At 41.2% G+C, this 24,677-nt stretch overlaps 1 protein-coding gene across 1 annotated transcript in view; it reads left to right on the top strand.

Annotated features, from left to right (window-relative positions):
• Window positions 1-24,677, top strand: part of LOC133559365 (ras and Rab interactor 2-like) — an 87,642-nt gene that overhangs the window by 18,437 nt on the left and 44,528 nt on the right. Inside the window, exons 3-7 of the mRNA XM_061911074.1 lie at window positions 2,573-2,673; window positions 12,322-12,532; window positions 13,182-13,293; window positions 16,356-16,428; window positions 18,658-18,749. Of these exons, the coding sequence (XP_061767058.1) occupies window positions 2,573-2,673; window positions 12,322-12,532; window positions 13,182-13,293; window positions 16,356-16,428; window positions 18,658-18,749 (589 nt within the window). The remainder of the gene's footprint in view (window positions 1-2,572; window positions 2,674-12,321; window positions 12,533-13,181; window positions 13,294-16,355; window positions 16,429-18,657; window positions 18,750-24,677) is intronic.

The raw sequence follows: 24,677 nt of genomic DNA, 5'->3' as shown, positions 1-24,677 counted from the left end.
GAAAAATAGTGCTCCGTGAATAAAAACAGGAAATACAACAAAATAAGAGCACTGAACCGGAAGTAAATACAAAAACACAAAAAACTAACAGAAATGAAGTGACACATCGTTACATGGACAGTTCCAACAAGACTTCTCAAGCCACTTACATGTTTGCCATTCAGACAAAAAGCTGCACAATGCGACAAAACGCTCACAAACAAAACCAGATTACCAATTAACCACGGCAAAACCAAACTTATATTGCCTTCCTGAAAAACACTAGTTGTTTAGGACAAGCCCCCACTTGTTATGGCTGGCTCAGGGCAGCAATGACAAAGGTGGAGACAAGACTAAATTAAAATGTCCTCCAGAAAACATTTAATGCAACAAAAGTGAGTATATCAGCTAAAAAAAAAAGAAGAAAACTAACGCATGTCTAAAGCAACACTAGCTGATCAAAGGAGAGCAGAACAGGGAATAAGGTCCTGGGAATCCTATCTTATATCCTCAACTTGATCAGCCCTAATGAAATGCAGTTGCAAGTCCTGCAGAGACACAAAGCAGGCCTCTACTCTGGATCCACTCCCACAGGACTTCCACAAGGCCTGGGCTATAACATAACGAGAAACCAAATAATCAGCAAAAAATAATGCATTATGCGTACATACAATTGCACCACGCATAGACAAACAATAAAACAAAACCAACTAAAAACACCCTTTCACCACCCACATACCGTGGTGGACTCTGCAGTGTTGCACGCCCTAGTCTGCGAGGGTGGGAGGCAGCAAGGCCAGAAACGGGAACACACCCATCAAAGCAACCAAGAGAGCCGACTCTGTCCTAGGCTACTCGGCCTATGCCAAGTGCAAGCGGATGAGCAAGAAGCCGTCCAGGGAGACCAAAGCGTCCTCAGCCAGGACTCCGTGAAGCCTGTCCATCCGGACGCCAAACGCCGAAGTCAGAAAATCTCTACCCCTTGTGGCGCAGAAACAAAGAGACCCAACCAAAAGGCAAAAAAAACCATGAAGACAAGAGGAAAACATCAGTAACACAAAAGGAGGGTACACAAACGCAGTTCCTATAACCAGCAACCACTACAGTGGTGCCATCTTGGGGGAATAAAAAAATGTCTGGAATGGACTAATGCTGTCTTTAAGTTGAAGTGGAGTGGTAATTTTTTAAATTTATTTATTTGGCACTTATTTCATTTTTTCGCGACACCTTTTGACCACAATAATTTATGAAGTTAAGCTCATGACGCATTAAATTGAATGGTGCGGACACCTTTGTTAATGGAGACTTCATATGTGCAAGTAATATGGAAATATAATAATTTAATACTTTTTTATATTATTACATGTGCAGTTTTCGACTGCAATATTGTTCAATTAAGTACACTTGTTATGTATGTCTAGATTTTTTGTGCATAGCTGCTAGCTCTTAGTAGCTATGTTTACCTTTTGTAAATATCTTTGGACGGCAAAGTTGGGAGAGTGGTCGTGCCAGCAATTTGAGGGTTCCTGGTTCAATCCCCACCTTTTACCATCCTAATCACGTCCGTTGTGTCCTTGGGCAAGACACTTCACCCTTGCTCCTGATGGGTCCTGGTTAGCGCCCTGCATGGCAGCTCCTGCCATCAGTGTCTGAATGTGTGTGTGAATGGATGAATGTGGAAATACTGTCAAAGAGCTTTGGGCTCCTTAAAAAGGGGTAGAAAAGCGCTATACCAGTACAACCATTTACCATTTTTACCATTTATCTTTGGCATGTCAACACTTTTTTCAGATGGCCTATGTGTAAGATGATGATTCCATTTCAAGTGTCAGTAAGTTTCAGTTACTTTTGGCTATGAATGTCACGCTGAAGGCATTTGGATTCCTTATTTGCTGTTGCTGAGTTTCTGTATTCCTATGAATGGTGACAAAAGAAGATTGCAAAACTAAACAGATAGGGGGAAATGAAACAAATGACATCAGTGTCACACTCGCAGGTCAACCGAAGGTAAATTCCAGTCAAGTATTGTTTAAACATTAAAAAAAAAACAGCGGAGTTACGCCGCACCTACAGTTATGCTACACTAACACACTTCTATTGTCATTCCTTTAATGAGGGCAAACAGGTACTACCAAATTCACATTTTTGACAGGCTTCCACAAAGAAATACATTTGTTTCTTTTTTTTAATGAGAGTAGGCGTTCTTTTTCAGCGTTGACTCAGTGTTCAAGTGCTGAGAATTGACGCGACTCGATTGGACCGTATTTGCTATTGACGATACTTAAAAATACAGGTATTTTTTTCAACTTTATATCGAAGTATCGATACAATATCATTAATTTTGACAACCATACTATTTATAAATAAACACTGTACCCCTTAGTTACTCTGTAATCAAAGTAACCTTATTCTCCCTTATTTTTAACTCTTATACACAAAAGTTAACATGACGATGTCAGAAAATTACTACAACAAGTCCATTTGTTATACTGATTGTAATATTAAATATGCGTGGCTGCCCTTCAACCGAAACTAACCTGACGTACAGCATGGGCACATTGGTTTTCATAACTTATTCTGTGTATCTTTGTAGTTGATTGAGTCCTTCGCTTTGGAAATCGGCACTTTGAAAAAGGAGATGGGAAAAAATCCTGAGAGACCAGAAGAAGACCACAAGACGGACCCGATGCTTGGGTGAACTCCTCTTTGTCTTATACTGCAGCTTCATGGACACAAACACCAGCACAAATGTATTGCAATTGCTTCTCTACAGTTACATTTGTGGTGCATGTGTAAATAGGATCGCTACTTCACTCACAATACATAGAGCAAATCATAAACCATAAATGTGAGCATGTAAATAAGACTATTTAGTTTGTTGAATAAAAGAACAATGTTCATGAATGAAAAAAGTATTTAAACTAGCAAAAGCAATTTTTGCACAAGTTGTATTTGTGATATTACAATTTTTTAATGCAAAGTTGTGTTATGCTTTGGCAAGAATGAGGACTCAGGTGCAGAATGGGGCCGATTGACACATGCTTTATTTCAACAGTTTCTTTGTACTCCCTTTAGACAGAGTGATTTAAACAAAAGGGTTACAAAATCTATACTTGATACACTAGCAATACAAAAGATACATAGCACAGAACATAAAACAAAAAACAGAAAATCACTCCATCGGGAGGAAAAAGGCAATGCAAAATTCTACACTAATCTAATAAAAAAACAACAATCTATGATTAGCTACAAAAAGGAAAATCACTCATGCAGAGGAGGAGACAAGAAGCTATACACTAGTGATGGGTCCGGCAACACAGATGCATCGGCGCATGCGTCGAGCTCGTAGACCGAAACCCTGTGTCGGTGCGCGTGCTGCCTTTAGAAAGTCACGTGACCGATGATGAGCTGTGTTGGTCATGTGACTGATACGCGAACTGTGTCGCACTGACGTCTGCACGCCAAACTGTGTTTATAAGGAAGCGCGTCTGTCAACGAAATGCTGCTGCCAACAGAATCGCCGCACTTCTGTCGTTGGTCATTTGTAATTTATCGTCGTCGGAGATCATTTCCTCCATGTAGGAATATTTTGATCATATATCGGAAAAAAAGGTATTTGTGTTAATTTCCTTGTCGTTTCATCCTATAGCATTGTCCCACCCACACAACCATCCAATTAGTTACATTGAAAAACGGTAGAAACCAATCTCTTCGATAGCTCAGTTGGCAGAGTGAAGGACCGCAGTTCATCCTGCCGTGTTCCTTAGGGCACTTGTTCCAATCTAGTTCGAACCCATTACCTTTTTTACCATGAATTGATTAATGTGGACCCCGATTTAAACAAGTTGAAAAACTTATTCGGGTGTTACCATTTAGTGGTCAATTGTACGGAGTATGTACTGTACTGTGCAATCTACTAATAAAAGCTTAAATCAATCAACGGTGCGTATTCAAAGCGCATGTAAAAAAAAAAAAAGATAAATAAATTAAAAAAATTCCCAGTCTACAAGTATTCTCATTCACAACACGTTCTCTTAGATTTCCATGTTATAATACATGGAAATCTAAAAAAGATAAAAATATATTTTTATTTAAATGAAGATATGAAATAATCCTAAATGAAACACAATGACTTGGTTTATATTATTGTATATACTAGGTCATAAAATCAGTGTCAGTTGAGTCGGTCCATAGGTTGCCTGTAGGGATTTTTAATGTCCAGCAGATGTCAGTATTTAGTGACACAGTATTAACACAGTATCAATACAGTTTTGCAATGTGTCGAAACGATACATGTCCCCATCACTACTATACACAGAAAATACGCTATAAAGAGCGGAGAGAACTACAAACTAAAGCGCTCCAAGAGGAGGAAAAAAGGAAGGCAAAGCACTATGAAATTAGCACAAAAAACTGACCAAAAACCTTTAGCAAACCAAAATCGGTCTTTCTCAGAGGGTACAAAGAAATCAATGAATAATGCGAGGCAATATTAACAACTTGGGTCAAGGCTGTGGACGACGGCTGGCGGTACAAGACAAGGCGATATACTCTGGCAACAAGACAGGGGAAGACAAGGACTATATACACATGAGGGAGGGTGACACAGGTGACTATATACACAAGAGGGAGGGTGACACAGGTGAGCACAATCCGGCAATCAGGAGAGACATCAGACCAGTGACACAGGAGGAAGGGCAAGTGGCTTGAAACGAGAGGAGGATTAGATTCTTCAAAATAAGACAGGAAGTTTGCCAGACAACCCCAAAACAGGACTTCCCTCACCACGGTGTGACAAATTGGATATCTGTCCCTAAAGCCAGCAAGTCGGTATTTTTTTTATCAGGTTAGTGCAGGGGTCTCCAAACTTTTTGATTGGGGGACCGCATTGGGCTTAAAAAAGTTCAACTACTTGGTTTACTTCCCCGACAACCTTCTAAAAGGAGCTACACTTTTTTTTGGAATTTTGCTTATCGTTCACAATTATTATGAAATATATGATGACATATTGATTTTTTTCAATGCATTCTAAATATTAAAAACATTCGATCAAAATTCCGCTTACAAGCCTTGGGAGACGAACACCCAGAGGCTCCGCTGTGAGCCAAGCAGGACACGCCCCCACGCTCGTTGCGCAGACCGCGCCCACGCGCCGACACAGCCAGTGGCTATCTCTAAACGACACACCTGGGACTAATGAGAGGCGACAGGATAAGGAGCCTCGTCGCTGACTTCTTTGTCGTCGGAACGTAGCCCTGGTTGCAGTAAGGTCTCACGTCTCTGGCTCCCCTCCTGTGCTTTCTCTCTTTCTTGTTTTTGTCTTCCTTGTGCCTGGCCCTTATTTTGTCTTTTGTTATCTCCTGTTCCCACAGCCTTCGTGTCTCAGTCGTTACCTTGCACTTCCACCCGGATTCTGATTGCCTTCCCCGATTCTTGACCCCTCACCCGGATTTGGTGCTCTGACGCCCCTCTCCTGCCCCACGGACCTTGCTTGGATCACAAACCCTTTTAGATCATCCCCTTTGGACTTGGATGCTGCCACAACCAACACGCACCTTCAACAAACCCTTGGTAATTTACATTGTGTTAATTTCCACACATAGTTTAACGTCCACACACATAGTTGCATACACACTCCACGTATTCATTAAAGACTCAAATAAACCCATCGAGCTTTACCTTCTGTTGTTGTGCCGTCTCCTTCTCCTTTTGTCGATACATAACAATACGTTCCGACCAAGATGGAACCAGACGGTACCGAAGGTCTCAGTCCACCCCCCAGTCTCAAGCTGCTCCAACAACTGACTTGTCTTCCATACAATCTGTCCTTCAAAAACATCAGACTCGCTTCGCTACTCTGGAAGACAAGTGGAACGTCCCCTTCGCCAGCCTACTGGCTAGGTTGGACACTCTTGACCCCCGCCAGGTGACACCCTCCACACCGGCCCTAAGTTCTTCGGCGACATCCACCATCAAAGGACAATCCCCACTCCGAGAACCTAAGATTGCCAGCCCTAAAGTCTTTGAGGGGGATTTTGAACTTTGTAGGGGCTTCCTGGTTCAATGTGAGCTGATTTTTTTAACACCAGCCTTCCCGGTATGTAAATGACGGTGCCAAGATTGCATTTATGTTTTCCCTACTTTCTGGTCCTGCATTAAAGTGGGCCACCGCCGCCATTAGCAAGACGTCGGGCCTTAATTCTGATTATGCGGCTTTCCGTAGAGTTTCGAGCTGTTTTTGACCATCCTGCCGACGGGGGAGACGCCGCCTCCAAACTTCACTCCCTTCGACAGGGCCTTCGCTCTGTGGCTTCTTATACTTTGGAGTTCCGCATTCTGGCAGCAGATAGTGGATGGGATGACAAAGCTCTGCAGAGCACCTACAGGAGAGGTCTGAGTGATACCATAAAAGACGGCTTGCTTCGGGATAGGCCATCCTCTTGTTGTGAGCTCATTGAACTAGCCTTGCTCTTCCACTAAAGACTGATGCAAAGGGGCGGAGAGAGAGTATGCCTCTACTGGTTCCGTGTTGACAACCTCCCCTCGATCACCCAGCCAACATCCCACGAGACAGACAGGTACTGCTACTTCACTTTCGATCACCTATGCAGATAGGTCGATCTCGACTTACCTTTGAGGAGCGGGAGCGTAGATTTCAATGTCATCTGTGTCTCTACTGCGGGCATGCTGACCACATAATTCGCAATTGCTTTTCACGGCCAAAAGATCAGACTCACCAGTCAAGAGGATCCTGGTGAGCCATACCATGCTCCCCTCTACACATAAGGGAGGGAGCCCCGGAATCCTTTTTTCCCGTTACATTAACATGGAATCCTAGTACTATATCTGTGGGGGCTCATTTGGACTCTGGAGCAGATGAAAGCTTCATCGATCCGGAATACGCCCGACAAGTAGGAATTCCCCTCGTTCCCCTCAACACATTCATCTCCGCCCAGGCTTCCGATGGACACCCTTTGGGCGCTATCAAGCACCGCACAGGACCCCTTTTGTTGACACTTTCCGGCAATCACACGGAGACCATCCGTCTCTGGGTACTGGACGCCCCTGTGGCCCCTCTCGTTCTCGGCCGCTTTTGTTTGTGTCAACACGACCCCCATATTTCTTGGTCAACTGGAAAGATCCTGGGTTGGAGCAGGAGCAACCACTGCCACGCACACTGTTTCAGATCCGCGGTGATTCCTCCTGGAAAACCGAAACCAATCTCATCACCAGTGGACCTCTCCCGAGTCCCAAAGATTTACCATGACCTAACCGCAGTGTTTAGCAAGGAGCATGCTCTGTCTCTTCCGCCCCACAGACCATACGACTGCGCTATCAATATCATCCCCAACGCTACCCTGCCTTCCAGCCGTTTGCACAACTTGTCCCTCCCGGAGAAGCAAGCCATGAGAGACTACATTTCTGAGTCTCTCGCCTCCGGAATCATCACACCATCCAAATCTCCTGTGGCAGCTGTTTTTTTTTTCGTCAGCAAAAAGGATGGCTCCCTCAGACCCTGCATCGACTACCGGCAACTCAACTGCATCACCATTAAAAATAAATATCCTCTATCCCTCCTGAACTCTTCCTTCGAGCCTCTTGCTCACGCCACCATTTTCACTAAATTGGACCTACCCAATGCTTACCTTTAGGTAAGCATCAGGGAGGGGAATGAATGGAAAACGGCGTTTCATACACACCTCGGCCACTTTTGGTCTGACTAATGCCCCCGCTGTCTTCCAGGCCCTCGTCAACGACATCCTCAGGGACATGATTGACAGCTTTGTTGTTGTCTACCTTGATGATATTCTCATTGTTTCTAAGACCCCGCAGGAACACCAGCAACAAGTCCGTCTCGTCCTGCAGAGCCTACTTGAGAACCGTCTCTTTGTCAAGGCGGGAAAAATATGAGTTCCACACCCCTTCTGTTGTTTTTATTGGTTTTGTGATTGAGAAGGGTCATATCAAGGCTGACCCCAAGAAGGTGAAGGCGGTGGTGGAGTGGCCACAGCCCGCTACTCGGACAGAGCTTCGGCGTTTCCTGGGATTTGCGGGATTTTACAGACGCTTTATTTAGGACTTCAGCAAGCTGGCCGCACCTCTCCATACCCTCACGTCAACCAAGATGCCTTTTCAATGGGACAAAGAAGCTGTGATGGCATTCTGGTGTCTCAAGAGGAGCTTTGTCTCAGCCCCTATCCTCGTCAACCCAGATCCAGACTGTCCATTTATTGTAGAGGTGGACGCATCTGACTCAGGGATCGGGGCAGTTATCTCCCAACGTTTCAATTAGGACAACAGTATCCACCCGTGTTCTTTTTTCTCCAGACGTTTATCCCCCGGTGCAAGAAATTATGATGCAGGAAACCGAGAGTTGCTAGCAGTCCATGATGCCCTGACAAAGTGGAGACATTGGCTCGAGGGGGCCAAACACCAGTTTCAGGTCCTTACAGACCACCGTAACTTCCTACATGTCTGCCAGGAGGCTCAACGACCGGCAGGCCCGATGGTCTAAATTTTTTAGTAGTTTTGACTATGTTCTATCATTCAGGCCAGGCTCCTGCAACACAAAGGCTGATACCTTGTCCGGACAGTTCTCCGAGGAGCCTGTCTGCACCACGCCTGAGGAAACTATCCTCCCTACCTCTAGAGTAATCGGTATGGTCACCTGGGAGGTCGAAAAACTGGTTCGGGACGCTCTGCAGACTAAACCCGGACCTGGGGGGGACCTCCCAACAAATTATTTGTTCCTCGAGAGATACGCCCTCGAGTCTTGGACTGGGGACACTCCAGCGTCTTCACCTGTCATCCGGGATTCCAGCGAACCGTTCCTCTCTTTCATCCGCCGGCAGTTCTGGTGGCCATCCATGGCTAACGATACCATCCAGTACCAGTGCTTGCAATAAACCCTCCCACAGACCGCCGGCGGGACTGCTTTTCCCTCTTCCTATCCCGAGTCGCCCATGGTCACACATCTCCCTGGACTTCATTACTGATTTTCCCCTATCCCAAGGTAACACCACCATACTCACTATTATCGATCGTTTTTCTAAGGCCGCTCACTTTGTTCTATTACCCAAACTTCCCTCTGCTTCCGAGATGGCTGACCTCCTTACAGTCCATGTTGTTAAGCAGGATGGTATCCCAATGGACATAGTCTCAGACCGGGGCCCCCAGTTCACTTCCCGAGTTTGGCAGGCTTTCTGAAAAGGGATTGAAGCTATGGTCAGTCTCACTTCTGGCTACCACCCTTAGAGCAACGGTCAAGCGTAGAGAGCGAACCAGAGCTTGGAGACCATGTTGCGTTGTATCTCCGCCCGCCAACCCTCAATTTGAAGCAAGTATCTACCCTGGGTCAAATTTGCCTACAACTCCATGAAGAGTTCGGCTATGGGTTTGTCGCTTTTTGAGTGCTCCTTCGGTTATCAACCCCCTATGTTTCCACAACACGAGATCGAAGCAGCAGTAGCTTCTACTCGCAAACACATCAAGAGATGCCGTCAAGTCTGAAAGACTGCCCGTGCTGCCCTAATTAAAGCTTCCGAGAGGATGTGCTGCAGCGCCAATCGACAATGCATCGCAGCACCCTCATACCTCCCGGGACAAAAGGTGTTATCACAGGCCAAAGACCTCCATCTGCAGGTACCATCCCGCAAACTTGCACTCCGTTTCGTAGGACCCTTTTGGGTGGAGGCCATAGTTAATCCGACAGCTGTAAGACTTTCTCTTTCCCCCTCAGTTAAGCGACATTCGGTAGTTCATATCTCCCAGATTAAGCCTGTTTTAAGTTCTCCTCTTTTGTCCCCCGCCCCCGCCCCACCCCCACCTAGGATTCTGGATAACGGTGATCGAATCTGGACTGTCAAAGAGATCCTTGGTGTCCGTCGGTAAGGTAGGGGGCCTGGTATATTTAGTTGATTGGGAAGGATATGGGCCAGAGGATAGGTCTTGGGTTCCTGCCTCCTACCTTGCTGACTCCTTCCTGCTGGAGGACTTCTACAAGGCCAACCCGGGAGCCTCGCATAAGAGGGGGGGCACTATCACGGCCCACACACTGCCTGTTTCTCCCTCTGCTGCGGGAACACTCAGAGGCTCCGCTGTGAGCCAAGCAGGACACACCTCCACGCTCGTTGCGCAGACCGCGCGGACACAGCCGGTGACAATTTCTAAACGACACACCTGGGACTAATGAGAGGCGACAGGATAAAGAGCCTCGCCGCTGACTTCTTCTCGTCGGAACGTAGCCCTGGTTACAGTAAGCTCTCACGTCTCTGGCTCCCCTCCTGTGCTTTCTCTCTTGCTTGTTTTTGTCTTCCTTGTGCCTTGCCCTGATTTTGTCTTTTGTCATCTCCTGTTCCCACAGCCTTTGTGTCTCAGTCGTTGCCTTGCATTTCCACCCGGATTCTGATTGCCTTCCCCGATTCTCTTTGAACCTCTGACATCTCTCTCCTGCCCCACGGACCTTGCTTGGATCACGATCCCTTTTGGATCTTCCACTCTGGACTTTGATGCTGCCACAACCAACACGCACCTTCAACGAACCCTTGGTAATTCACATTGTGTTAATTTCCACACATAGTTTAACAACCACACACATAGTTGCATACACGCTCCACGTATTCATTAAAGACTCAAATAAATCCATTGAGCTATACCTCCTGTTGTTGTGCCGTCTCCTTCCCCCTTGTCGATGCATAACATATAGAGCCCCTAGAAAAACATCCAAATACCTGCATTAGGGTTTTATATACATGATGTAAGTTATGTAATGTAGTAACGAGCACATTTGTAATAACATTTAATAATATATAGTATTAATTTAACGGTGGCAGAGGGGTTAGTGCGTCTGCCTCACAATACGAAGGTCCTGCAGTCCTGGGTTCAAATCCAGGCTCGGGATCTTTCTGTGTGGAGTTTGCATGTTCTCCTCGTGAATGCGTGGGTTCCCTCCGGGTACTCCGGCTTCCTCCCACTTCCAAAGACATGCACCTGGGGATAGGTTGATTGGCAACACTAAATTGGCCCTAGTGTGTGAATGTGAGTGTGAATGTTGTCTGTCTATCTGTGTTGGCCCTGCGATGAGGTGGCGACTTGTCCAGGGTGTACCCCGCCTTCCGCCCGATTGTAGCTGAGATAGGCGCCAGCGCCCCCCGCGACCCCAAAAGGGAATAAGCGGTAGAAAATGGATGGATGGATGGATAATTTAAAAAACGCATCACAAAGTTTGCTTTTATGCTTCCTCTCACTGAGAAGTCTGCATGATTTCTGCTCACTGCAGACTTCAAGAGAGCCAACAAACATAATAAAACATCACTTACTGTGCAACGTCCGCTGTCGTTAGGATGCAGACTGCTCGAATGTTCATATATTACCATTCAAATGAAAAATGTTTCATAATCCTCGCGAAGAAACGGGGAGGATGTGCGGACGGAACAAGTGCTTTTTATGTCGTCCTCACCAGTTCCAGGTCCTAAATGGCTGTCAGCTTGTCCCAACTTGTTGGATTATATCAACAGTCACCTTCTGTCCAGGTAAGAGGCAAGATTTATTATCTACAATAAACTTACAGCGAGCAAGGAAGCGAGAAAGAAGCAGACCAGTTGATGATGTAAGCATAGGCATACAGGAAGTGCTCACGTCACCCCGATAAACAGTTTGTCTGCATTAGCGCCTAGAATATTAATATCACTTATACTTGGTTAACATTCAAGTGACAAAATGTAAAGAGAAGTATTGTTAGCGCTTTTTGAATAGTTATTAATCGGATTTTACGGGCAGAATAATGGAGCTCCCATTGGCTTTGCTGTATGCAGACTTTTATGTACGTTTATTCAATATTTATAATGATTAAAAAAAAAAAAAACATCCATTCGTTGTCATGTTTTTCATAATGATTTTGAACGAAAAGGCAAAATTCCAAAAAATGGCAGTTCCCTTTCAAGGTTTTTTAATCAATCAGAAATATAAAGCAACTAAAATGTACCAAACTTGAATAAGTGTGGAGAGTGGTCTGTATTTTTCCATCACCCTTTGTAATTGATTTAAATTGGTGTCATTTTGAATATTTTTATGTTGATTGTACATCATTTATAATATCCACAAAGTTCAATGAGCAGGTTGTGTCATATGTGACCATGTTTTTTTTGTACTGGTTAATTATTTTTTCAGCAAGGAAGGTTGTTTGATTTGGGTCATATAAATATATATTTCTTGCATTTGAGTTAGGTAATTCACAAAAGTACACATGGTAGGCTTTGGTATGGTGTGCTATGGTAGGGCTCATGAAATATTTAATGCAATATGAAATACTGAGAAGTGACAACATACATCTGTGTTTTACAGGATGGGTGAAGAAGTAGGAGGGCTTTTTTTGCAGGCATCCCCCTGTGCTGGCATGGGGACAGGACTGGCTGGAGCAAGAGATTCAGGCTATGACTCCCTCCATCGGCGACTAAGTGTGCTGGACAGATTAGTCAAGACACATCCTGTTTGGCTCCAACTGGACTTAAACCACCAGAATGCTGGAGAAGTGCTGCATAGCCAACAACCTGGAGTAAGGAAAGCACCACAAGTATTTTACAAATGGTCACTTTCATTGACTTTTGAAAACAGGTTTATGCTGTAAAACTGCTTAATGCTTATATTGATATATATATATATATATATATATATATATATATATATATATATATATATATATATATATATATTGGGACGGCGTGGCGCAGTGGGAGAGTGGCCTTGCGCAACCCGAGCGTCCCTGGTTCAATTCCCACCTAGTACCAACCTCGTCACGTCCGTTGTGTCCTGAGCAAGACACTTCACCCTTGCTCCTGATGGGTGCTGGTTGGCGCCTTGCATGGCAGCTCCCTCCATCAGTGTGTGAATGTGTGTGTGAATGGGTAAATGTGGAAGTAGTGTTGAAGCGCTTTGAATACCTTGAAGGTAGAAAAGCGCTATACTAGTACAACCCATTTATTTATTTATATATTGTCTATGTTGTAGACTAGCTCATACTTTTTGATTGACTTGGCTCCCAGTCAACATTTTGTTTTAGTTTTTATATTTCTAAATAATGATTCCTTGGAGTTGACACTTCTTCTGTGATTGTACTGTACAATGCTACATACAGGCAGTCACAAAAAACACATACACGTATTTTGAAGGCATTCTGACTAGATGTTTCTTCACTTTGCCTGTAGGCGTTTGTGGTGCGGAGGTCATGCAGCCTGCAGAAAAAGGTCCTCTCCCTACGTATGGACAAGAACTCTCCAGTTCCTGTAAAAGACTTTGTCTTTAAGGAGAGCCAGTACAGTAAGCTTTTTACTTTTACTTTTCTTTCACTCCAAAGCAGGGAGTCTGTAAGTTTGGCACAGAGAGACATTAGAGCCTACCCTACTGTACCCACCGCCCAAAAATAGTTTTTGAGATTTACGGTTTTATGTTCAGTACGTGATGTGGGATCGGAGCCGAGGATGTCGCTGTGGCTTGTGCAGCCCTTTGAGACACTTGTGATTAAGGGCTACATAAATAAACTTTGATTGATCGATTGATTGATTGAAAAGCAAAAACCTTTGCATCAATTGTATCAAAAAGACCAAGGAGATGGTGGTGGACTTCAGGAAGGTCAGAAATCCCCCTTTGCCCTTCCATTGAAGGGGCAACTGTGGAAGTGGTCTCCAGCTTCAGGTATCTTGGAGTCCATCTATCCAGGAGCCTCGCCTGGGAACACAACACTTCTGTCTGCTCAAGAAGGCCCACTACCGTCTACAGGAAGCTGTGGCGTGGGAGTTCCGTTCTTAGGAGCTTCTACAGATTTTTGCACCAGCATAAAGCTGTGGCACAGCAGTTGGACGGCTGAAGAGAGGAATGCACTGTAGAGGGTGGTGAAAGCTGCTCAGAAGATAGTGGGGAGCAGCCTTTCCACTACCGCAGATATTTTCATCAGCAAATGCATAAAAGGGGCACTCTGTATCACCAAAGATTCCACACACTCTCTTTGACCCCCTATACTCAGGCAGGAGGGTGTGGAGCATCCGTAGTAGGACCACCAGACCGAGGAGCAGCTTTTTTCCAGAACCTGTTAAGACTGCTGAACTCTGACGCTGCTCTGTAGCAATACGTATTAATTTACCCATCTCTGCACAAGCAATGGAGTACTTAACTGTAGAGATGGGAAATTAAGGTTTTTCCAGTTCTGATTCCATTTTAGATCTGCCTGATGATTCGGTTCCTTTTTGGTTATTTAACCGATTTTTAGTTGGGGAAAAAAAGTTAAGAAAAAGATTGGCATCATTTTTCTTTAGTTTAGAGGTAATGTGACGCTACAAAGCCTACAGTGAGGTCTTTTGAGACATCTCCCTGAAAATATACTGGTGAAGCCAAAAAATCTGAATGTTGTGCAAAGATTTTTGATTTACAAGGTAAAACTAAGCTCATAACATGCAACCCACTATATTTTAAGTTTTTTTTAAATATTATTTTGATGATTATGGCTTACAGCTTATGAAAACCTTAGATTAAACATCTCTAAAAATTCATATACACATTCTGTTCATATACAAGTACATATACATACATACACTCATGCACATAATCATGTTTCATCAAACATATATCAATGCTGTTGCCCTAGGGTAAACTGGGTAACACAAGGCATATTGACAGAGCTTAAACCATTGTTAATATAACAATCTACAAGATTAATATAGGTTGCCGCTCTCTCTCTGCCCTTTCATCTTTCGGTATTCTTTCTTCTTTTTTTTTATTTATTTTATTTATTTATTTAAAAAAAAAAAAAATGTTTTAATTTTTTTATTATCTTTCTAGCTATCATTATGTATACGTATCGTTGCATTTGAACAACTTTATTGTTGATAATAGAGGTAATCTATTGGTTTTGTTTATGATCAATAGCGCTTTTTCTATTGGTATTTGTATTGCTCCAGTTTTAGTGTAAAAATGCTCATTGTCATTACTATATTATTTATTTCACTAACTGCTTATTTGCTATCACTTTTACGATCATATTTGTACATATTATGTATGTGCTGATGTTGTTCTATTGTTGTTGTTGTTATTGTTGTATTTGCTATTGTTGTTTTGTCTCTCTGTCTAATCCCCCTCTTATCCCCACAATTTCCCCCTCTGTCTTCCTTTTTTTCTCTTTCTATCCCCTCCTGCTCCGGCCCGGCTGCACCAAATGATAATATAAATACATTTAATAAAGTCACATTCAAATAAGACAACAAGAGAAGTATCTTACACTTCTCTTTTGTAAAGTAAATCTGAACAGCCGATATGGGCATCTACATCAACTATATGATTTGCCTGAGAAGCTGGACAGGACAAAAAAAAAATATAAAAAATAAAAATAAAAATAAAAATGAGGTTTTCAAAAACTTGTAAGCCATGATGATCAAAATGACAAAAAATAAAGGCTTGACATATCTGATTTTGTACGTATGAGTTAATATGATAGTAGTTTCACATATAAAGTTGAATGGCTGACATGAATGGACTTTTTCACAATATCCAATTTTTTTGTGTTTCACCTGTATAATAGAAATGACTGAACATGTGATTGGAGAAAAACATACAACTTTTCTCTGACTACAATCGAACATTTCCCTACCAAAAGTCAGGAGCACTGTGGCAAATGGGTGCAAGCTTCTGACCATAAACCTAGTCACTGCGCGGTGAAAGAAGAAAAGTACCGTAGACTTCACCTGAAGCGAGTACTTACTACCCACTGCCAGTCGGAATCTGTCCCTTGTCATGGTCATCTAAATGAGAAGGCAATCATTTAAATTTAACAGGTAATAAGGCTAACATGTTAGGAAATGTTAGTTAGCAACCATTTGTATTTACGCAAGATGACTGCTGCTGGGATGTGATCGGCGCAGTCCAAAATAGCGACATTCATTTATGTTTATTGCATGCCGGGAGTTCAAATGTTTCAGCATATTGCTCGTATGTTTTTCTCTTGATAAAACAGCAACATTGAAGTTATTATAAGTAGCGCTGTTACAATCTTTTCTTATTAAATGTAGCCAAACTTTGGAGTGTTTTCACAGCATTGGCGCCAAGTTGCTTTCTGACCTCACTACACATGTTGTCCCATAGGAATCGTTAAAGGTTCTAAACAAGAATTGGTTTTGATTCCGATCCATACTTAACTTGCACTTGTGAACCAACTGTCCTGAACTGAGATTTTATTTGATTTGGTTTGATTTGACTTGCTGTCATTGTCATTTGCAGTACAAGATCTCGGGTACAAAACATTATCGAGCTTGTGAATTCCGTTTAGTTGTACACCTGTAGAATCAAACTAATTAAAAATGTATTTGTTAAGCTGTGATATTGTTCTTTTGCAGCTTTCTCTTTGGAAGGATCAGGCCTGAGCTTTGCAGACTTATTTCGCCTTGTGGCTTTCTACTGCATCAGCAGGTAAGTCCATCTCCAGGCTACATCCACACAGAGTATGGCACAACTATTTTAGTCAGCATTATTTGTTCCGCACAATGATAAATATTGGCATGTAATCATGAGTTCAGAATGTTCAAACTGAGACTTTCCCATCCCGTTAAAAATAATATGATAAAACAAAAAAAACAGTGAATAGTACGGGTGCCGGAAAAACAGTTTATTCTTATTTTTTACATCTTTTAAGAATAGATATTTAAAATATGTTTTCTAAGCCATCTCCACGCTTACTGTTTGTAAACACACTGCTAACATTAGCGATCTCACTTTAGATGTCACTAATGTTTCAGCAGGAAAGAAAAAAACAGTCAGGCCCATCTTCCCTAAAGCCAAATGTTTATGCGTTATTAATTGACCATTAAAATGTGTTTGTTTTATTTTTTTTTCAATCAATCCATTGTTTTTTTGTTGACACACTGTAACAGCTAGCGCAGCATTGGTGAGCCGCTTAAAGTTCATTGCGGCAAAAAAACTACATTTTTTTTAAGTATTATCACTGCAGGAATAGTGAATAATGGAATATCAGATTCGGACTCCTCGAGAAAAGAGTTTTGGTTTTGTAGCGAGAATTTATTTGACTCGATAATGCTCTTTAATCTATTTTGAAATCGAATTGTCACCCTTAAGAATCGATATCAAACTGCACCGTGAGTTGTTGGAGGATTCGCGTCACTAATTAATACATTTACTGATGGTTGTTTTACCCCTAGTCAATCAAGGAAACTTACGTATAATGTTCACCTCTATCACGTACTGTATATGTCTACACACAGATCATTTGTAAAGTTATAATACGTATCCAACATTTATTATTCAAATTATTTTAATGGGTGTTTTTGAAAATAATCCATAAAAACATGTATTGTCCATCTTTCATTGGGAAAGTTTGCTGGAAAAATTTACTTATTTTAGGAAAACAATTTGCAAATTGGTATCTCAACTGTGTGTTATCAGATCTGCGTCTTCGTGTTCTAATTTGTGTGTGTATGTGTTTAGATTCGTGTGTGTAAACAAAAAATATGTCTGTCTGTGTTGCAGTCTGTGTTTTGATTTTTGTGTGTAAGAACAATATGTGTTTAACTCTGTATGATGCAGCAACCTTCGATTGGCTGTTTTGTAACACATGACTTTTGCTACAGTTCGACCGTAGAGGATCTGCAATTTTGTGCAACTATCTGTATGTTTACAAAATATTTGTCTGTAACGTCACCTTTCCTTTCCCTTGACTCACCACAAGTTGGTGACTAGACCCCAGTGATGTTAACCAGGCTGAAGTTAACTTCCATTCTAATGGTGGGCGATACTGATAGTTGGTACCAGGCTGATACTTTTTACTTGAAATTTTACTTGTCATGATCATTGTTTTCCTGGCCATTTTTGGGTCTTAAATGGCTGTCAAAGTGTACCAACTTGTTGGAATACCTACTCAGACTTCTTCTATCCAGGTAAAATGCATGAGTTATGAAAGCTGCAGACCACTCAATGATGTAAACATAGGACGAGTCATACCAAAGACTATAAAAATGGGACCCATTACTTCCCTGCTTGGCACTTGGAATTGGGGGTTAAATCACCAAAAATGATTCCCGGGCGCTGCACCGCTGCTGCCCACTGCTCCCCTCACCTCCCAGGGGGTGATCAAGGGCGATGGGTAAAATGCAGAGAATAATTTCGCCACACCAAGAGTGTGTGTGACAATCATTGGTACTTTAACTTGAACTTTAACATGATCATGGCACCACTATAGTTTGTCTGGTTTAGCGCTTATAATGACACTATCCCTAATACTCAGTTATTTTTCAAATAACGAAATGTGAATGGAGTATTGTTGGCGGTTTTTGAATGGATATTTATTGGATTTTATGGGTGAAAAAGTGGAGCTCCCTGGCTCAGCTGTAAGCAGATTTTTATTTACGTTTTTTTAATATTTAAAATGCATTAAAAAAATACCTTCGTCTTAATGTCTTTCACAATGGTTGTGAAAAACAGACAAAATTCCCCCCAAAAAGTGCAGTTCTCCTTTAAAGAAAGTAACGAATACATGTAATACAGAAAACAAACTTAGAGAGCTGAATGAAACCAAAAGAATGTCACCTTCAGTCCAACAGTATTGAAACAACATAATCTTTAAACTTTGACATTTCTATATTTCAGTTCTCCCAGTTTTTATTGTGCCTTTGCTGCTTTTCTCAGGGATGTGCTTCCCTTCACCCTGAAGCTCCCAGAGGCCATCGCTTTGGCTAAAACATCTGCTGAGCTTGCAGACCTGGCAAAACTTGGAGCAGGTTTGTGTTTGTTTCATTTTGATATGTCAAGAGTGTAAATAACAAGTGCTGTGTGCATTGCAACATCAAAGTCAAATCTGAAGACAGCATGTTTGTTTTTATATTATTTTGAAAACATTACACATAATACAGTGAAACACGTTTGGGTCGACATAAGCATCTGTCAACATAACCAAAACTGAGAATAGGTGATAATAAATTATGTTTGTTAATATATGCTGTAGTTTTCCTCTATTTGTGCATAATATTAATCTTGATGTGCGGCTATACGCTAATCTACTCTTTCATGGTGTGTTGAAAAAACCCCATCTATTTCCCTGGAGACATTAACAGCTTTCCCACATGCTGACATTATTTACTAGAATGCCACCACTAAATGACTCCCCCTCAGGGACAATAGACTTTCAGGCACAGATCAGATAGTTTGGCTCTTTAGGATTATTGCTTCCCAGCTACAACAAGCTTTCCTAGCAGGCACAAGACATTAAAGCTGATTGATTGATTGATTGTTTGATTGAAACTTTTATTAGTAGATTGCACAGTAGACTACATATTCCGTACAATTGACCACTTAATGGTAACTAACACCTGAATAAGTTTTTCTACTTTTTCAAGTCGGGGTCCACGTAAATCAATTCATGGTGAACAACAGTGAGAACTTATTGAATTAGGTCCTTTCGTTGAACAACTCAAACATAACGTTAAAACAACATGCTGTTTTGACAATGTTTAATCAATGTTGGGTTCTGACGTTAGTTTGACCTTTGAATTTTGGTCATTTCCCAACCGTTGTTCTACAACACAAATACCGGTACGTTGAAACAACCTGCTTTTTGATGACATTTATTCAATGTCAGGTTAAGACGTTATTTTGACCTTTTAAATTTGGTCATTTCCCAACCAAAAACGTGGATCCAACGTTGGACATCGACATTTTCTCAATTTACAAGTACAACTTTTTTGCAACGTTGTTTCAGGGGCAATTTTAAAGGACATGAATGTGTAATCAACATTGTTTCAAAGTCTTGTGCCTAGGTAGAAATGTGTACTTTATCACATTTGAATCGATCGGGTACTTTGGAATCCAAACTAGTACTCGACTGTATAATTATTTTGTACTTTTGTGTGCGTCTGTATAATAATGAATTGCGTTCATTTAACACCGAGCTGTGCTGTCCAGTTGTTTTTTTGTTTTCTTACACTTCTGTGTCTCATTTGTACGTACTTTACTGTAGGGCTGGGTGCTATTCTGGTATTACGAGTTATATTTTAGAGAGAGTTTTATATCTGAGACATTACTGCCATACTGATATATATTATCCTTAATGTTTTGATGTGGAAGTATCTTTGCTCATTCAATCTGCGCTGGGTGCTGTGTCCCGACTCCTGTGTCCCGCCTCCTCCACTCCAAAGGAGATCCCAAAAAATACCAGAGAGGTAGATATACAAAATGTTATTTTAATAAAAAAAAACAAAAAAACAAATAACTCAAGGAGATGATCCAGGCAGAAAGGGCCAGGATCATAAAAGCCTGCAAACTACGCTATGCTTGTAGAGGAAAACAATAATGAGAAAACAGCCAGTGACACGAAAGAAGTACAAATAAAAACAAGTATCAAACAAATGGAGACCACAAGGAAAAAACGGGAGGGCTGAGTATGTCTCAGTATGTTAGTATGACTGAATTAATTAAGTACATATTACAAAACTTTTGTGTTACTCATTCAGGGATGCCATTTTACTATTTTGCTGTAAAGAAGGTCAGTGAATGAATGTATATATTTGTGGGCGCTCTGACGTGGGAAAGGGGTAGGATTAAATAAGCTTTGCTTTTTCCTACTCCTTTTCGGACATCATGTATTGTGTATTGTGAAATGATGAAATTGCCTGATGTATAATGTTGTAGGTATGTCATGGTCGAAATAAACTAAGAAAAAGAAAAAAGAGCACTCAAATACTAAACCAACAAACTGGAAAAAAGCACAGTAATATGAAAAAAGGATTGGAAGCAAGTGGGAACTACGTGGAAAGATACCGCCCCAAACAGGTGCGTGACGGGAGACAAATAGGAGGTAAATTGGCCGCAGCTGTGCTCATCACTCCCGCCTTCCCTTAGGAAACAGAAAAAATGCACTGGGGGAGATTACGCCAGCAGGAGGCATCAAAATACAGATATGGAAAACAAATATTTTCAAGTTCTTGAGTTGTTAAGTTTTACTTTTGAGAGCTTTTTATCAAACATGCTTGCTTTGTTGGCATAGAAAATTTCCACATTTCAGAGAGGTAGTCCGCCAAAGTCCACTCTGAGTGTTTGTTTCTCAGTGCTTTTCAGGTGAATCAGGACCCGGGAGTACCGACAGACTTCAATTGATACCTTTTAAAATGACCAGATTTGGTACCCATCTCTATAGTTTTAGGTTTGTTACCGTAGTCATAAAGTAGTTTTTGCCATTAGGTGAATGTGCCAGTCCTGTATGTTGTACAGTTCATGCTGTAAGTATTGTACAGTGGTACCTTAACTTACCGTTACCTCAATTTGTTGTATTTGTATTTTATGATACCAGCTGTCTCTTTGCATTTTGTTACGCTACAAGTTGCGAGCATACATTTGAGTTAGGAGCCTCCCCCATTTTAGATTGCATGGTAAATGTCAAATGATCCCTCCCAAAACATTGATTGATTGATTGAAACTTTTATGAGTAGATTGCACAGTACAGTACATATTCTGTACAATTGACCACTAAATGATAACACCCGAATAAGTTTTTCAACTTGTTTAACTTGGGATCCCAGTTAATCAATTCATCCGGTTTTACTCTCTAGCATTGACTTATAGCCAAAGATTGACATAACTTGTTTTCCAACCATTGGAACGGAGAAAGTGAGTGTAAAGGACAGTGCTTAGAAGAAGTGGATGATATTCATTGAATTAAAGATATAATCAATATCCTGACTGACTGTGTGGCCGACATGGCAAAGCAGTTCTGCACCATACTGAAGAAGGAGCCAGCTTTTATGCCATCAAAATCGGCGGACATTTATCCATTCGTATATGGAGAAGCTGCTGATGATGTCAGACAGGGAAGCAGCTCAAACTCCTTCAGAGGTTTGGTCTACAACAGGGGTCGGGAACCTTTTTGGCTGAGAGAGCCATGAAAGCCACATTTTTTAAAGTGTATTACCGTGAGAGCCGTATTATATGTTTTAACACTGAATACAACTAAATGCATGCATTTTTTAAGTAAGACCTACATTTTTAGAGTATAAGTCTTATATTTTATATCATTTTTATTCTGAAGCTAACCGATAATAAATAAAATACTTCTTTCGCAACACTAAATTGGCCCTAGTGTGTGAATGTGAGTGTGAATGTCTTCTGTCTATCTGTGTTGGCCCTGTGATAAGGTGGCGACTTGTCCAGGGTGTACGCCGCCTTCCACCCAAATGCAGCTGAGATAGGCTCCAGCAACCCCCGCGACCCCAAAAGGGACAAGCGGTAGACTTCTTACCATTGATGTGACTTATTGAGCAGGTGCAGTTGAAAACGGATGGATGGATTATAATGCATAAGAATGTTTTATATGTTGAACGTTATTTTTAACACCGATTACCAGCGGAATTATTCATTACTAATCGTGTTAAGCAATGTCAGCTCAGATGTATCTGAGAGCCAGATGCAGTCATTAAAAGAGCCACATCTGGCTCTAGAGCCATAGGTTTCCTACCCCTGGTCTACAAAGTAAAACAACCAGCAGTATTTCTCGTTTAAGCTCCACTAAAATCATCAGACATGGCACAGTGATGGTGAGCTCCTGTCACTACGAAGGCGAATATCCAACCACCAACGTAAAAGCAACTTCATAGTGGACCGTGGTTACATTATGAGGCAAATGTTGTACATTATTAGTCCATAAAACTACTGTTGTAATTTGTAGTACATTCTACTGTACTTAGAATTTTTTTTTCCTTGTGGGGAAATGCTGGCATCTATAGAAGCTGCAGCAGAAAAAAGAGGACGACAAAACAGTTAAAATAGAATACAATTAAAAATACAGTATAGACACAAGGGTTGTACGGTGTACCGGTACTAATAAACTACTTTGGTACTAAATAATTAAAAACAATATTATATTGCCTTTGAAAAATACAGGTACTTTTATTTGCAGCATTGCACTGCAATCGCTGATTTAAAATATGCCTCACCAAAGGTGGCAAGGTTGAAGTTTTGCAATCTTTGCTCCAAACTTAGCTAAACACACAAATAACAAACAGTCAGATTGACAGGTAAATACAGTTAACTATCTCCTCTGCTGTGCACATACAGATACGTAAACGCGCACACAGCTGGTTGGCTTGCTGTCAATTATTAGCGTAGTCCAAACCGCCCACATAGCGCAAACTATCCATCCATCTATTTTCCACTGCTTGTCCCTTAATGCAAGTGAACTGACTGAATTTTGTAATAAATCCTACAATTTGTGTTTTATCTTTAACAATGTGTGTTTTACATGCTACATGTCTTATTTGTCTACTTTTAGCCATAGTTTTGTTTTTAGTATTTAAAATGTAATACAATATCAATAAAGCTTTTTATTCTATTTCAACACAACCCTAGATTATGACAGACATATAACATGTAACATATAAAACATATAAAATCTAACATATAAAATTATAAATTATTTTTGGAGGGCACAAGGAAAATCCTCAATGTATATAATACCTTTAAATTTTAACCTTGAAAAACTGTTCTTTGAGTGGAATAAATCATAGGATTTTGTGTTAAAATGAGCCAATATGACATTTTTTGTGGTCCTCTTTAGTTTCAATTCAGTTTAGTTTCCGTTTATTTCCAATATGCATGCATTTTGAAAAGTATCAAAGTATCCAAATACATTTTGGCGACAATTCTAATTGACAATATATTCAGCTTAAGGCAGTTGGTGGTTTTGATGAAACAGAATATATTATCTGTGTATTATACTTTATATTGTTTGTTTTTATAATCAAAATTTTAGATGTTGGAATTGCCATGTAAAATCACTAATGCTAATCAGTAACGTGTATATTGCATATCCAATGTAAATTAGCATTAAGCTAACACATTTTGAAAAGTTGCCATGAAAAGTTGTAACGTTACTTAGAGGCAGTGTGCTACGAATAAGTCTATTTGCTCACCAATCGTTTGAGCCGGTACCAAGTATGCATGCAACAAAAGTATCCTAATATGGTACCGTTTGAATGTACAAGAATCAGTACTCTGCAGTACAGATAATTCGGAGCCAATCACTAGTTTCGGCTCATTTAGCCTTAGTGTAACTATTTCGAACAAGAGAAGGCTACAGTATGCTAATAGCTAACTATTAAGGGTACAGAGCAGCTGGTCGAATGGATAACGTATCTTTCTACATGTCTTGCGTGCAGTTCAGTGGTTCTTAACCTGGGTTTGATCGAACCCTGGGGTTCGGTGAGTCGGCCTCAGGGGTTCGGCAGAGCCTCTGCCGCGGAGGTCAAGACACACCAGACTCATCGTGTAAATAAAAAACTTCTCCCAATCGGCGTATTATGAATTCGGCAACAGCAGACGTCACACTGATTTGCAGGTGTGTAATTTGTTATGCGTTAATGCACTGTGTTGGCTTTGTTCTTTGAACAAGGTGATGTTCATGCACGGTTTATTTTGTGCACCAGTAAAAAAAAAAAACATGACTTTGTCTTGAATTTGAAATTTTTTTTATTTTTTATTTTGGACTAAAGAAGGGTTCGGTGAATGTGCATGTGAAACTGGTGGCGTTCGGTACCTCAAACAAGGTTAAGAACCACAGGTGCAGTTGTAATTGTTTGAAATAATCTACTTTGGTTCTTTTGGTTGTAGTAATATTCAGGGACAGAATATTTTAAAGCCATCCATCAATTCTTGAATGGATG

Source organism: Nerophis ophidion, linkage group LG09 (genome assembly GCF_033978795.1).
Source record: "Nerophis ophidion isolate RoL-2023_Sa linkage group LG09, RoL_Noph_v1.0, whole genome shotgun sequence".
Classification (NCBI taxonomy): domain Eukaryota; kingdom Metazoa; phylum Chordata; class Actinopteri; order Syngnathiformes; family Syngnathidae; genus Nerophis; species Nerophis ophidion.
This window is presented reverse-complemented; position numbering and strand designations above follow the sequence as displayed.